This window comes from Stenella coeruleoalba (assembly GCF_951394435.1).
Source record: "Stenella coeruleoalba genome assembly, chromosome: 6".
NCBI classification, from domain to species: Eukaryota; Metazoa; Chordata; class Mammalia; order Artiodactyla; family Delphinidae; genus Stenella; species Stenella coeruleoalba.
Genome location: NC_137151.1, coordinates 104,414,802 through 104,428,062, shown reverse-complemented (window position 1 = coordinate 104,428,062; position 13,261 = coordinate 104,414,802). Strand labels below are relative to the sequence as shown.

At 37.8% G+C, this 13,261-nt stretch overlaps 1 protein-coding gene across 12 annotated transcripts in view; it reads left to right on the top strand.

The window, feature by feature from the left end:
- The first annotated feature begins 6,161 nt into the window (after positions 1–6,161).
- Positions 6,162–13,261, top strand: part of IKZF2 (IKAROS family zinc finger 2) — a 175,910-nt gene continuing 168,810 nt past the window's right edge. For 4 of the 12 annotated variants that reach the window (XM_079923903.1, XM_079923901.1, XM_079923902.1 and 1 more), the window contains exons 1-3: positions 8,212–8,655; positions 10,191–10,239; positions 11,039–11,143. In XM_079923903.1, the coding sequence (XP_079780029.1) occupies positions 8,653–8,655; positions 10,191–10,239; positions 11,039–11,143 (157 nt within the window). In that variant the 5' untranslated portion in view covers positions 8,212–8,652. Of the gene's footprint in view, positions 6,752–7,253; positions 7,433–8,198; positions 8,693–9,826; positions 9,839–10,190; positions 10,240–11,038; positions 11,144–13,261 lie in introns of those variants that run through there. The other 8 variants (XM_079923904.1, XM_079923908.1, XM_079923905.1 and 5 more) reach the window with 8 other exon arrangements.

Here is a 13,261-nt window from a genome sequence, read left to right as displayed (position 1 = left end):
AATAAAAGTATTCTTTCTTTTTTTTTGGAAAAAAAAAAAAAAACCCTGCTATTGAGAGAACAAATATGCAACTTCTACACCTATTAGCAAACTGGGATGGAAAAAACTAATTAATATAGTTTTATTCGTCTACTCCAATAATCACTGTATTTGTAAATTAAAACTGAGACAAAAATTCTAATCTCACAGGCTTCACTTAATGAGTCCTAGCAAAATGTCCAAACTGACCTTTACTATAAACTGAGAGCTGCTCTCTGCTAAAATAAAACCTGTTTCTTGAAATACAAAATGTCATTTAAGAATACCATAACTATTGAAAATCACAATGTTCACAACAGAAAGTCAGTCATTCATTCTTTGCACATATAGGTGAAGTACAAAAGTCTACGAAAGGGAGGAGTTTGACGCTTATGTTTCTTAGAGCAATATATCAGAAATGATCCCCTTTGAAACAAAATGTGCAAATACGCTTGGTGATCCAGAATTTAAAGTTCTTGTCTATATCTCTTTACTTAATTCTTTAGAGGGCAGTTATCTTTTAATTCACCTTCAGTGGTTCTCTTGTCATTCGCTTGTTCAGAAGGGCTCAAGGTAGGTACAGATGAATATCTGATGTTAAAGTATTAGATGTCCAACAGGTCGAGTTTCACACACAAATAGGCACTGGATTTGGTAGACTCCTACGCTGATACCACATTTGAATAACCTCCTGAGAACACTGTGGACATTCGGTTTTCCTTTCAAGTGTTTCAATATCAGACGGTATGTCACTAAAAGGGCTGGATTTAACTACAGCAACAGGCTTGTATGATTGATAAACATATTTGGTTATTAAGGAGACAGTATAGTTTAGTGGTAATTACCATAGGGTTTCTACAACTTAAAACACATCTTTAAATCCAGCTCTGACATTGTGGGATTCTGGACTAGATAATAATGTCTCCAACCTTCAATTTCTTCATGTGAAAGATGGGGCTAATATTACCTCTCTTTAAAAATGACTGTGCGGGTTATGATGCCTGACATAAAATAAATGCGTATAGTGATGATAATAACAGTACATACGGCTTTCCTAATCCCACCGATATCTCAACTTTGTTGAAGTTAGTTGTATCATCAATCTAAAGTGCCGCATTACATTACACAGCATTCTTTTCATTAGAACCTAAAAGAATTGTATTGCTATTGAATAACTGCTCAGTTTTTATCTTATGGGTGCCGTGGAGAATGTACCTGAGTAGGGTTTACTTGTTTGCTTTGTTTTGTTTTGTTTTGGTTTTGGGTTGGCTGCTAGAAAGCTACAAATTTTGTGGCCTGACTTAAAGAAATGTTTAGGTGGGAATCATGATATGTAGTTTTAGTACTATTCTCATTTCATGTTTTCATTTATGTTTTGCTTTCTTCTTGCACCTCTAAATTTAATTTAATACCATATATGTAAATGTAATTTAATACTATATATAATAATTATATAAATGTAAATACATATCCTTATAAGGTAACTTAAACCAGTCTAGAACAAGGTAGAATATAAATAAAAACATAATAAAAAAATTAAAGTGCTGTAGATTATGCATGAGGATTTGCTTCTCAAAAAGAGTACACTTGAAAGACACAGTCTTCCAATGAAGCAGTTTCTGGAATATGGTTTATAGGACTTTTGATGATATCCTTAGTCTACTAAGTGGGACTTCCCTTGGTGTCCAGTACTTCTCCATGATGTCAAGTTTTCAGTACCTTTATGAAGCTTGAACATAGCTGCTGGGGGAGAGATACTGTTGGTGTTATTCTCATCTTCATATATCATATCTTGGGACAGCTCAGAACGCCAAACTAACCTCTATTTTAAGCTAACCTTTCTTTAAATCACAAGTCATGAAAATTAGGAGAGTTGACCTTTGACTTGACTACCTGTAAATGACCTTTCTTTGATTCATTTCCCTCCTTCCACACCTCATGCCCTCTTTCAGAGTCATCAAGCAGGAAAGGGCTCCCCATTTCTATCCCTGTATGGCTTTTAATTCCCTACGTTGCCACCATCTGGCTATAAAAAAGAGGAAAGTTGAATCCCTGGATTCTTTCCTTCGCTTTCTGTTGTTAATGAGTTCTATTTTCTTCAGTTTATATAGGATTGTTTAAATATGTGATTAGACTTTGCTGGACTGTGAAAGAATTTTGGTTTACAAAGAGTTGAGGCTTCTCACAAACACTGGGCATGTAATTCCATGAGCTTTTCACAGGCTAAAAAAAAATCAGGATCACATGCCTGTTGGCACTGGTTTGACTACCAAATACTTCTCTTGAGATGCAACCTGCCATCACTCTGCTTTAGACTATGGACATCTCCAGCAGAATCCAACCATCGGTGTTATAGATCTTGAAGCTAGTTGGCCCTATGTTCACCTCCCAGTTCCAAAGTCAAATGATCACTTTTGATTTTCCTTCTACTCCCAGAGAGTGTTTATTATTCTGTACCTAAACTAATGCTCACCAGTTAACGTGTTCTCCTTTTACTGTTATCCTCCATTTGTGAGCTGTGTCTTCAAAAATTTGAAACATCTTTTTTTTTCTTGTACTAACACTTTCCAATAACCTCATTATACTTTTTGTGTTTGATGATTTCAGGATTTCCTAGAAGAATCTTCTTCCCCATGCCTTTTAGAGTTGTTTTTCGAGCATCATCTATCTGCACTTGACCCAACTCAAAGTTCCTTCATTTTTGCACTAATAGCACTCATTTCCTCAAATGCTGAACACATCTGCATTTTAAAGCAACTATGAAAGATTTCAATGACATCTTTAAAAATATGTGCTTTCATTTTTTTCCCAGAAATCTCTCCAGTCCTCACCCCTTCAGTCTAACTCCCACAACTTATAATTCTCATTTGGGATAGAGATAGCTTATCATCTGCTCTATATCAAAATGTGCTTTCTAGAAGAAATGTGATATTATTCTTTCAAAGTGTGAATTTAAGTCATAATGTTACCTTTTCTAGGGACGTGGGTATTTGCACAAGAGCCTTATATAATTGCAAAGTGACACTCTTAAGAACTGTTAAAAGAAACTATTGTTCAAGGTGGATGGAATGAGAAGACCCCTACCACGTGGGACTCGAATGCCAGCTGGACAGACCCCAGACTATCAATGTAGTCACGGAGGCATAGTTAGGAGGTATTAATACACCTTACTTATGAAATGGATGGGGTATCTTAGAATGCTTTTTTTGAAACTATGGTTCCATTTATGACTTCCTTGCTTCTTCATAGTGCCAATCTAGGTCGCCAGGAGAAAGTGAGACCATTGTTCCATATCCTGCTTAAAAAGAGAACACCACTTCAAAGAGAACACCACCACCTGACAAAAATAAAACAAGTAATCAGTTTTAAAACACTGTGCCTATGTGTGCTTGGTAAACTTAACTTTTTCAGGGATTCACGTTATTTTAGGGCACCTACTCTGGTTAATTATGGTCTATATCTAGCACAATAAAGCCATCTAAATAATAAGTACATAATCAGTTTCCAAAAATTTCTTCTTTGATATTAGGAAAGTACTACAATGTTACAAACTGTCCCTTCCTACCCTCTGCTAAAAACAAAACCCAAACTTAAAAACATAAAATTAATTGCTTGAATAAAAAAAAGGAACTTTTATTCAAATTCTTTTAAAGGGTACTAGGGCTTTTAAATCTAAAACAGATAAAGTATCCAAAGAAAACAAGACTAATACCTTATATCTTTCAGCTACACTGCCTTTTAAAAATGTTCTTTTGCTAATTGCACTTAGTAGTTATAGAATTAAATCTGTTGCATTCTTTGATAGTCTGGTTCATGAACTATCAGGTATTAACATGAAATAATCTGTTTATGAAACAGAGGGGTCACATAAGTGTATTTTACTCAAAATTATTTTACCCACTTTTACTATTCATACTTATAAAACTTTATATTATCTACCAAGGCATTCATGTTCTTCACGTGGATCATAAGACAGAGTTGACCTGTTAAGGTTATTTGTAACATGACTTATGAGCCAAGATTTGACCAAATTCTTTACGGAATTAGAGTGTATCTTGGATGTCCTATACTTTTTGGCCCTGGAAAATAGTTTTGACACATGGAAGCTAGGTGAGTATGGGACTTGCTCCATATTCCTCCATTCAGTAAAATGTTTACTGAGTACCAACTCCTGCCAAATACTGTGCCAGTTCTGAGAAAACAACAGTTAGCAGACATAATCTCTGTCCTTAAAAAAGATGACATTCTAGTGAGGGAGACAGATTTTCTTTTAAAAACTCAACAAATGAATAACATATTTACACACTGCATAATGAAGGAAATGTGCAAGTGCTAAGGTAGGGGTTGGTGCTGGGAAGGAATGGTTTCTGTAGGATGGGACAGAAAGGGGGAGGAAGAACCAGTGATATGACAAATGGTGGGGGTGGGGTACGTTTTCTCCCTGCCTCCTCACCCAGCCCCCAAAGTGAAAATTTAACTCTCCAACTGCATATAGTAGCCAAAGGATATGCTACTGCACTTGCTGGGGATATATTTTTTTATGCATAGTATAACTATAAAAGTGTGGACAGTTATGGCAAAGGCTGGAAGTACAGATATGCTCTGACCACTATAAAAATACTGTTGAGAAAAACTGTTAGCAAAGTGAATTTCTACAGTTTATACAAAGGTTCCTTCCCCAATTGTGAGTTTCAGAGCCAGGATTATTTGACCATAGAGGATGAAACAGAACCCCCAGTCTTTGTATGTAAACATAATCTTGACTTCTTTGGGGTAAATTGGATATACCATGATCTGCAAATTAGAAAGGAACATAGGATGTTAAGAAGAGGGAAAAGTTTCCCCAAATGGTCTAATTCTCACAAGTAGTCATGAGATCTTCGCCATTCTAAAATCTGGGCACCATTGCTCCCTGCCCAAGTCCCCCATTTTGGGGGAGACAGGGCCACCAAATGTCAAGTGTCTGAACACTTAGCCACTAGAGGGAGAGAGTGTACCTTTGGTGATTAGGGAGCCAATGAAAGTAACTCATGAAAAGGATAGGCTTTCAAGGGAGCTAAATTAAGCTCTAATCAGCTAGGGGCAAAGACTATCAGCTGTGCTAGCTTTCGGGAACTTGATGATTCCTTAAGACTTCACAATGGATCCACTTCTACTAAAGAATTAAATTGCTTAAACTATCCAGATACTTCATCTTAAATTTGCATATGTTTTAATTCATCTTTTCTAAGAGCCTCCATAACTTTGCAGATACTTAAACACTTTGGCTTACTTTTTAGGGGGGATTTGTGGCAATTTAGAGAAGTTATGTTACCCTTTGTATATTGGGAAATTATATATTATGAACATTCCAATTTTCTATAGTAATTTAAGATTAAAATCTTTGCTATCTATTGGGATGATTAGAATGATTTGTGGAGTTCTATGTTTGGTTTTTCCCAAATATGACTTTAGGAAAATTACTTTTATTTGGATAATTGACAGGTTAAAAAACAACCCCTGCTTTACTAACGTGTAACTCACAGGTGTTCTTAAAATCGTCATAAAATTGTTGCTAGCCTGAGCCCAAATGATTTGCTCTCCAATGAAAGTTGGTTAATCTTGTTTGCAGCACGGCACCAACTATCATTTTCCATAATTTAAAAAACAAACCTATTGGTACAACTGTTGTTTAATAAATCCAACATAGGAAGTAAACCTTTAAAAAGTAATTCATTAAAAAATTTACAGGATTACACAAGTCACATGATGTTCATGATTTAGTGTCTATTAGCGTGAATAAATTCCTTCCCAGTCCCGAAATCTAAAGACATTATCCAAAATTTCCCAGATATACAGAGTGATGCTTAAGATATAGGTGATGATTTTATTGTCAACGTATCATTTCCCTTTCCTCAGCAGAAAAAAAACCTCAGCAACTATTTCTGGGATTCTTGAAAGGAGTACAGTGACTGCTCCTACTCTTTCAGCATTGATTTTCTTCACAATCTGTGATATGGTTTCTCAGAAATGCTGTTTGGCAGTCCTGATAATTTCATGTGTTTTCAAACTTAAGCCACCCAGACTACACAGTGCAGTATTTTCAGCTCCTTTCATTTTCCTTTTCCCTTTAATTATAGAAGTCTCTATTCCCTCTTTTTGCAAATGCGGTCAAGAAAGATGCTAAATGCGACTGTTTGTAGAAGGAACGTGCATTTGTTTTTCTCATGACGATCCACATAAGTTCTTCCCAAATACAAAAGCTGTGCTATAACTAACTGATGATATTGATGGACAACACTTTACTCCTAATAATTTTTTGGACTCTCCCCCGTTCGACTTTGGTGGATGTGCCACGTGCCCGGTGTAGATAAAACAAGTAGACACTCTAATTTTAAACTTGCACTGTAAAGCACTTTCAAAATAGTAATAGTTGAGCTTCATTTCAGACCTGACTTTCCTTCTCAATCCATTCCCCAGGACCCCTCTCTGCTTATTCGTGTCCTGGTCTATCGGGGGCCGTTTTCTGAAATCGCAAAGCACAGTTTATTGCGAAGCTGAGTGGGTGGGTCCACGCGCACACCCAGACTCGGGCCAGGACGCCGATCCCAAAGCTCCGCGTCGCGCGCCTGGATCGCGGTCCCGCTCCCTTCGTCCGGCCTCACCACAAATCCCAGTTTGAAAGAAAACTTCTCGAGGCCGAAATGAACCTCCCCTCGCCGTTGCAATTCTTCCTTCCGAGCCGACAGAAAACGTGAGATTTACTACGACACTTGGGGACTGGATGGGGGCTGCCGAAGCACTCTCGGAAGCGGGTTACCTGGTACCCCCCCCTTTGGGGGCGGGGTCCGCCGTCTGGGGGCACCGGGTCAGGGGCGGCGCGGGTGGGCGCCAGGGAGGGCGCGCGTCGCGGAGCCGCCGGGGCAGCACTTGTCCTGTAATCGATTGCCGAGCGCGCCGAGCGGCGCAGCGCGCAGACACGCGCACACGCGCCCTCGCCAGCCCGCGCGCACACACATACACACACACGCACACACGCACAGGAGCCCAGGGCCCGCACACGCGCGCGCGCGCACGCACGTCCTCCCGCCCGCGCCCCGGGCCCCGCCGCCCGCCATCCGCCGCCGCCGCCAGCCGGCCCTCCGCCCGCGGGCGTCTGCGCGAGCCCGGCCGGCGGGGGAGATGTGCTCGGGCTCCGGCGGATCGGTTTCTCGGGGTTTGACCAGCTGTCCCGGGCTAACCCTGCTCCTCGCTGAAGATGGAGGAAGTAAAAACAGGATTACCCTTAGCTACAGATCCACTGCCTTAGTTTCCACCACCAACTGCAGTGCACAAACACACGTTAGGCACAGGAAAGAAAGAAAGAGAGAGGACACACTAACAGTAAACACAAACAAAAGGGTGATGGGATTATTTTACTGCATGCACTGCTGAGGTAAATCTCCGCTTGCCTTTTGCGTGGTGAAGAACAGCTCTTGTTTTGTCTTCTGATTCATAGGTTATATATAAATATGTGTATCTGATTTGCAAAGGGGGGGAGTGTTTTCAAAGTTAAGTGTAATTATATAGTATCTCGTTTTGCACTGTTATGTGATCAAATGACTTGTTGCTATTAACCAGTAATAATAATAATACTATAGATATTTTTCTCTGGGAGGGATGGATTGTGGTTATGATTAGGGTAATGATTTCTGTAAAGGACGCTCAGGGAATCGGGTTGAAGATGATGTCTTCTGCCTTAATTTATCGTCCCCTCCTTGTAATCTGTTCCTGGGATGTTAATCGATTAATCAGTTCTCATCTCTATAGCTGTCATGGATTTGGACTTGTTTTGCTTTGTTTTAACTTGAATTCCAAGAAAGGTTGGGTAGCCTGGAATAAATTACAGCTGTCCAGATAGAAGGTAATATCCAGATCCTGTTGGAATTAAACAACAACAACCTGGTATGACATGTAAAAAGGCAGCCGTTAAATCACTTTGACATGTTCTGGTATGGGCAAAAGAGATGGAATTAAGATTTAATTTATTATTATTATCATTTTTTTTTTTGCCAAGGGCGAAAAGCAGTCCTGTGAAGTTGGCCTAGGTTCTTTGCTGGGTTCTCCCTGACTGTCCCTCCCCTCTCAACACCCCTCCACCCCCCCCCCACCCCCCGCCTTTTCTTTCAGTTTTCTTGTCTTAGCTTTTGGTCGATTCTTAAGGAACCGGTGGATCAAGTTTTTTCTCTTCTTGTTAATCGCATTGCTGTAGCACTGACTGACCTCTCTCTCTCTGTTTTTTTTTTTCCTCTTTCCTGAAAGTACGTGGTGCCATTCCTGAGTGACTTTTCCTACTAGACCATCCCAAAGGGACGAGGGGGAGGGGTAGAAGGAGGAGGAGAAGGGGGGTGTTCCTTCTCTCTCATTTCTTGGTTTTGTTTATCAGCCGATCTGTTTGCTGGATTTGGGCTCGGAATGACCCACCTGTAAAGTGCTTTTCCTTCCTCCTTGCCTTGAACTCTGCAGGGGGCTTGGCTTGGAAGGGGCAAGGGAGGGAAAGAGAAGGGGGAAACACAAAAAACTTCTTTCTTTCTCTCTCCGTTTATCTTCAGCCCGACATTGTCACCTCCTCTTTGAGGGGTTAGAAGAAGCTGAGATCTCCCGACAGAGCTGGAAATGGTGATGAATCTTTTTTAATCAAAGGACAATTTCTTTTGTATGTACATTTCGTTTCTCTTTCTCCTTTTCTTTCTTTCCTTCTCTGAGGGTTAATAACCATTTCATTGATGGGGCAGACTTCTTTCGCTTCTCCCTGACGTTTCTTTCTTAATATGTGTGTGTTAAATGTGTACATTTTTAAAGAGATAAACTCATTTGTAAAATATCCGAAGAAATTGCTCCCCTTTAAACTTTACGGATGCCTTTCTTTAAAGCCTTATGTAATCATAATTTGAAAGAATTTGATAACAGTACAGCAGGTTGAAATTTAAGTGTTATGTAGTGACTGAGTTGGGAATTTGATCTGATTATTCCATAAAGGAAGAAAGAAAAGTTTTTTTTGGGGGGGGGGGTAGGGAGGGTGGTGGTGAAGAAGGGGAGGGGAGGGAGAAGGGAAGTGGTTTTGGAGACAAGAAGTGAAGCTGCCTGTTTTCCAGTAAGTAATGGAGAAATTCCAGGAGCCAGGGCTAAATATACTTGGCGATCAATACAGAAATGGCTCATTGTGAATAATTTAGCTGCTGGTGCAGTGAGAGTTTTGAAACTAAAGGCAAAAAGGACTAGGGCCAAAGGAAAAAAAAATAAGTAAAAATCTTCTCAGGACATGTCAATTCTTTAAACTTTTTTCTTCAAAGTATACAGTTAGCTTATCGATCTTTTCGTTATGTGAAATCAAAGCTAGGGGGTGTCATCTCATACAATTTACTTTTGTTTCTGAGAATTAAGTTCCTGTTTTGTGTCATTGGTGCACGAAAATAATTCCCCAAACTTTGAAAAAGTGATCCCCTTACCCTCTTCAAAAAGTGTATGAATTTTTCAAAATTGGAGTGTATTAAGTAGGCTCGGCATGGTATCCAACCATGGTCTGGCAGGAAATTAAGGTTACATTGAACAGGTGCTTACACAGAACTTGGGGTTGGCTAAAATGTCAATACAAGCCTGGCAGTTGGGTAACTGCTGCAGAAACCTTCGAGACATACTTGGGCACGAAGTTTTTTTGTTTTGTTTTGTATTTCTTCTGTTTGTTTGTCCTCCCCCCTCCCTATTAGAACATGATGAACCAACTTGCAACAATTGTGAATAGAGCTATCTGTATACTCGGGAAGTCCTCAAACTGCAGCTTGATTGTAGGAAGTAGTGAATGGTAAAATACTTCAATCCCAGTTAAAGCTGGCACTTTGGAGGTGTACCCCCTTCCTATTTTTTTCTCTAAACCGAGTAAATTCTGATTAAAAGAGTCATTCATTTCTTGCTGCAGCCCATCTCATAGCACACTTATCTTTCCTATCCTATCTCCAGCAGGAATCAGATCATTTGCAGAAAGAGTTCAGTGACTTGCAAATGAGCACATACAGTACACTGTAGTATGTTTCTTGGGCACAGGTTGCAGCAGCAGCAACATGGGCTAACTGCTTGGAGCTTCAAATAAGTTAAGCATTTAATGGCAGATACTGAAAGGAATCATTGTGTTAAGGGTATAATCTTTTGTATTGCAGCACTGCACTTTGACTATGGAAACAGAGGCTATTGATGGCTATATAACGTGTAAGTATTCATTTTCATTAATCTGTTATTGGTAATAAAATTATGTTTGCTACCTGTATCGTAATTTCTGAATTGGAAGTTTTTGTCAAGAACTGTAAACTCTTACCTCCTATCTGTTCACAATTTCACCTTGTAAATGAGTTTGAGAAAATAGCACTGAAGTGAAATAAGAAGGAACTATAGATATATACCTGCTATATTAAGAATAGTAGCTTAGCAGATCAACAATTTACTACTTTATTGTTTTTTCATTTACTTTAAGTCTAGAATAGGTCGGGTTACATATATGTCTACTAATATGGCATGTACTAAATACTTAGTACTCTGTAACCTATTTTTCAGACACATAATGTGAAAGAGAATTAGCTCACTCAAGTTGACATTTTTTTTTAGCAAACTCTCCTTTCAAACATCTAACTCTCTGATAGCCAGCATTTTGGAAATGCTCATTAAAAATACTGTGTGCTTAAGGATTAAATTAGATGTTAAAAGAAAACAGTTTTTTCAACTAGAAGATACTTTAGAAATCAACTATTCCAGTCTCCATTATTTTACAGTTTAGATGAATGTGATAATGAAATTTTGTAATTTTTTAATCGTGGGCTGGTTGTTGCTTTTCGTCATTTCGTTCATTTATTATGTATTTCTAAATAACATTTCCTTATAGTTTCTTTTTAAGGGAAAAATGTATTTCATTAAAATCATATATGCATACCCCTGCATATATGATTACAAAGTTGGTAATTAGATTTTAGATGACAATGAACAGAGACCAAAAGATTTTATTTTGTGAAAACAGGTGACAATGAGCTTTCACCTGAAAGGGAACACTCCAGTATGGCAATTGACCTCACCTCAAGCACACCCAATGGACAGCATGCCTCACCAAGTCACATGACAAGCAGTAAGTCTTCATTTTATGATTTTTTTTTTTCCTATTTCTCTAGCGATAGACTTGAATTTGTTAGGTCTGTAGGGTCCTCTCACATTGTGGTGTAGCTGCTGCTATAGATTTTGTTAAAGAAAGAACAACACAGATTTATCCCTGTTCATTTTGGTATCGTAAAACATGAGCCTGCTTACTAGTCTGAACTATCCCAAGGTGGCATTTGGGAGCTGGTGCTTACCTGTATCAGGTAAGAAATGTTAGGCTTTTCTGGTTATTCTTTTGTCTTGCCAGGTTTTAGTTTTGTTTTTGTTGCTGGGTAAAAAAGTATGGAAACACGTTATTTCCAAAGGACTCTTCGAAGTAAAAAAAAAAGGAAAAGAAATTATTTTCTATTACCTTGGCACAAAGCTAATCCATCAGTGGTAGAATTGCAGTGTTAGTTGCTTTTTTTTTTTTTTAAACGTGTGAAAGTTTCGTGTCCAAAGCATTGGAAGTGAAATGTAATTGAAAATTTGTGGAACTCATTTACATCCATTTCTCTGACAAAGTGAAAGCATTTTGTTTTAGACTGTCCAGAGAAGAATTGAGAAAATTTGGAAGGGTGTTTTGAACTTGCAGGAATAGACAGTTTTGGCTACTGTTTTTGATAAAGGGTCATTCATTGATATACGAAACATTGTTTTTGTGTAATAGAAAAGCAACTTACATGCTGTCAGTGACAGAAGACAAAATACTTTATTAAGAATTTGGTTTATTTTCTCTTAATTATAATGTTTCATAAGTTATCAAGTGCAAATGCTCTGTTACTCCTACTTAAACTTAATTTGAAATCGTGTGTTTATACTTTTGATATGTGTTATATTCTTATACAGAAAGGCCATCTGATTTACATGTAAATATAATTTAATTTAAAAGCTTTCTATTTGGGTGACATGTGAAGGAAAAGCATTTTCTTTCCTTTTTAAATGAAGATTTAATAACTAAAGAAAACTGAATCATCGAGTGAATTATGAGCATATTCTTAATATATTAATTCTGATTATCCTGAGAGAACAAATTTTCTTTCCACTTCCCTCTTACAGTTTCAAAACTTGATGTTATTGTGAAACTACTAGCTTCATAAGTAGTTAAGACTTCTGAATTATAAGCAAGAGTATATAGAATACTATTGAATACATTTTGCAATTTGTTAACTTTAAGTGGTTCTAGTTATTGACTTGAAATTTCGACTGAACTATGTGAACTTACTTTACTTATTTAAAAGTTTTCTTTATTTTTATTAATGGGAAGCACTTCCTAGGAAGACTTCATTCTAGAAGCAGTCATTGAAATTCCTTTATCATGTAGGAAGAAAATTAATAGTGATGGAATGTATATTAAATTATAGTGCTAATCTCTTGTAATGGATCTTGTAGGATTAATTTAATTTTTCTGCTAGTTGGCTATTGATTTGATAAAAGTTATACTACTATTGCAATGTAGGGAGTACAATTTTTACATTTTAACATTACTAGGTCCTTGGCAGGATAGATATTTTATTTTTCAGATAATTTTCATTTAATTTCCTAAAGAGTAAAGATAGATTGATATACAATTTCTGTTAGCTTAATATTTAGCTATTGTCTTTAGAAACATTGAATATAAGGGGTACGTAATATTGGGTAATCAGACTTTGACTGTCATCCCCCAGCCACTGCTAGAATATCAGCTGGAAAATACTTGGTAATTGGTTAATTAGCTCCTCTATTTGTGAATTTGATTTTGGTTTTGCAAGTAGTCCTTTCTAAAAGGCAGTTCACTCATTTATTTTAAATAAACATTGCAGAGTATGGGCATGATCAGTTTGGACAAATAAGAACTGTGCTTTTGATATTTGAGTTTTTCTCACCCAACAGCAGTAAAATTATGTTTGGTAAAGAGGTTTTGTTCTTGTTTCTTTTTTTTAACTTACTAGCCTGTGGCAATTCCATGTTAGTATAGTTTTTAGCTAAGCTGCATGTGTTTTCATGTTCTTTTCCAAAGAGTTGCAGGTTAAATATTTTGGCTCTCACTTCAGAGCTGTCTGTTGCATCCTTTACGTAGCCTCTATTTACAGTATCTAGGTTACCCACTTAGGTGTTAGATGGAGAAGAT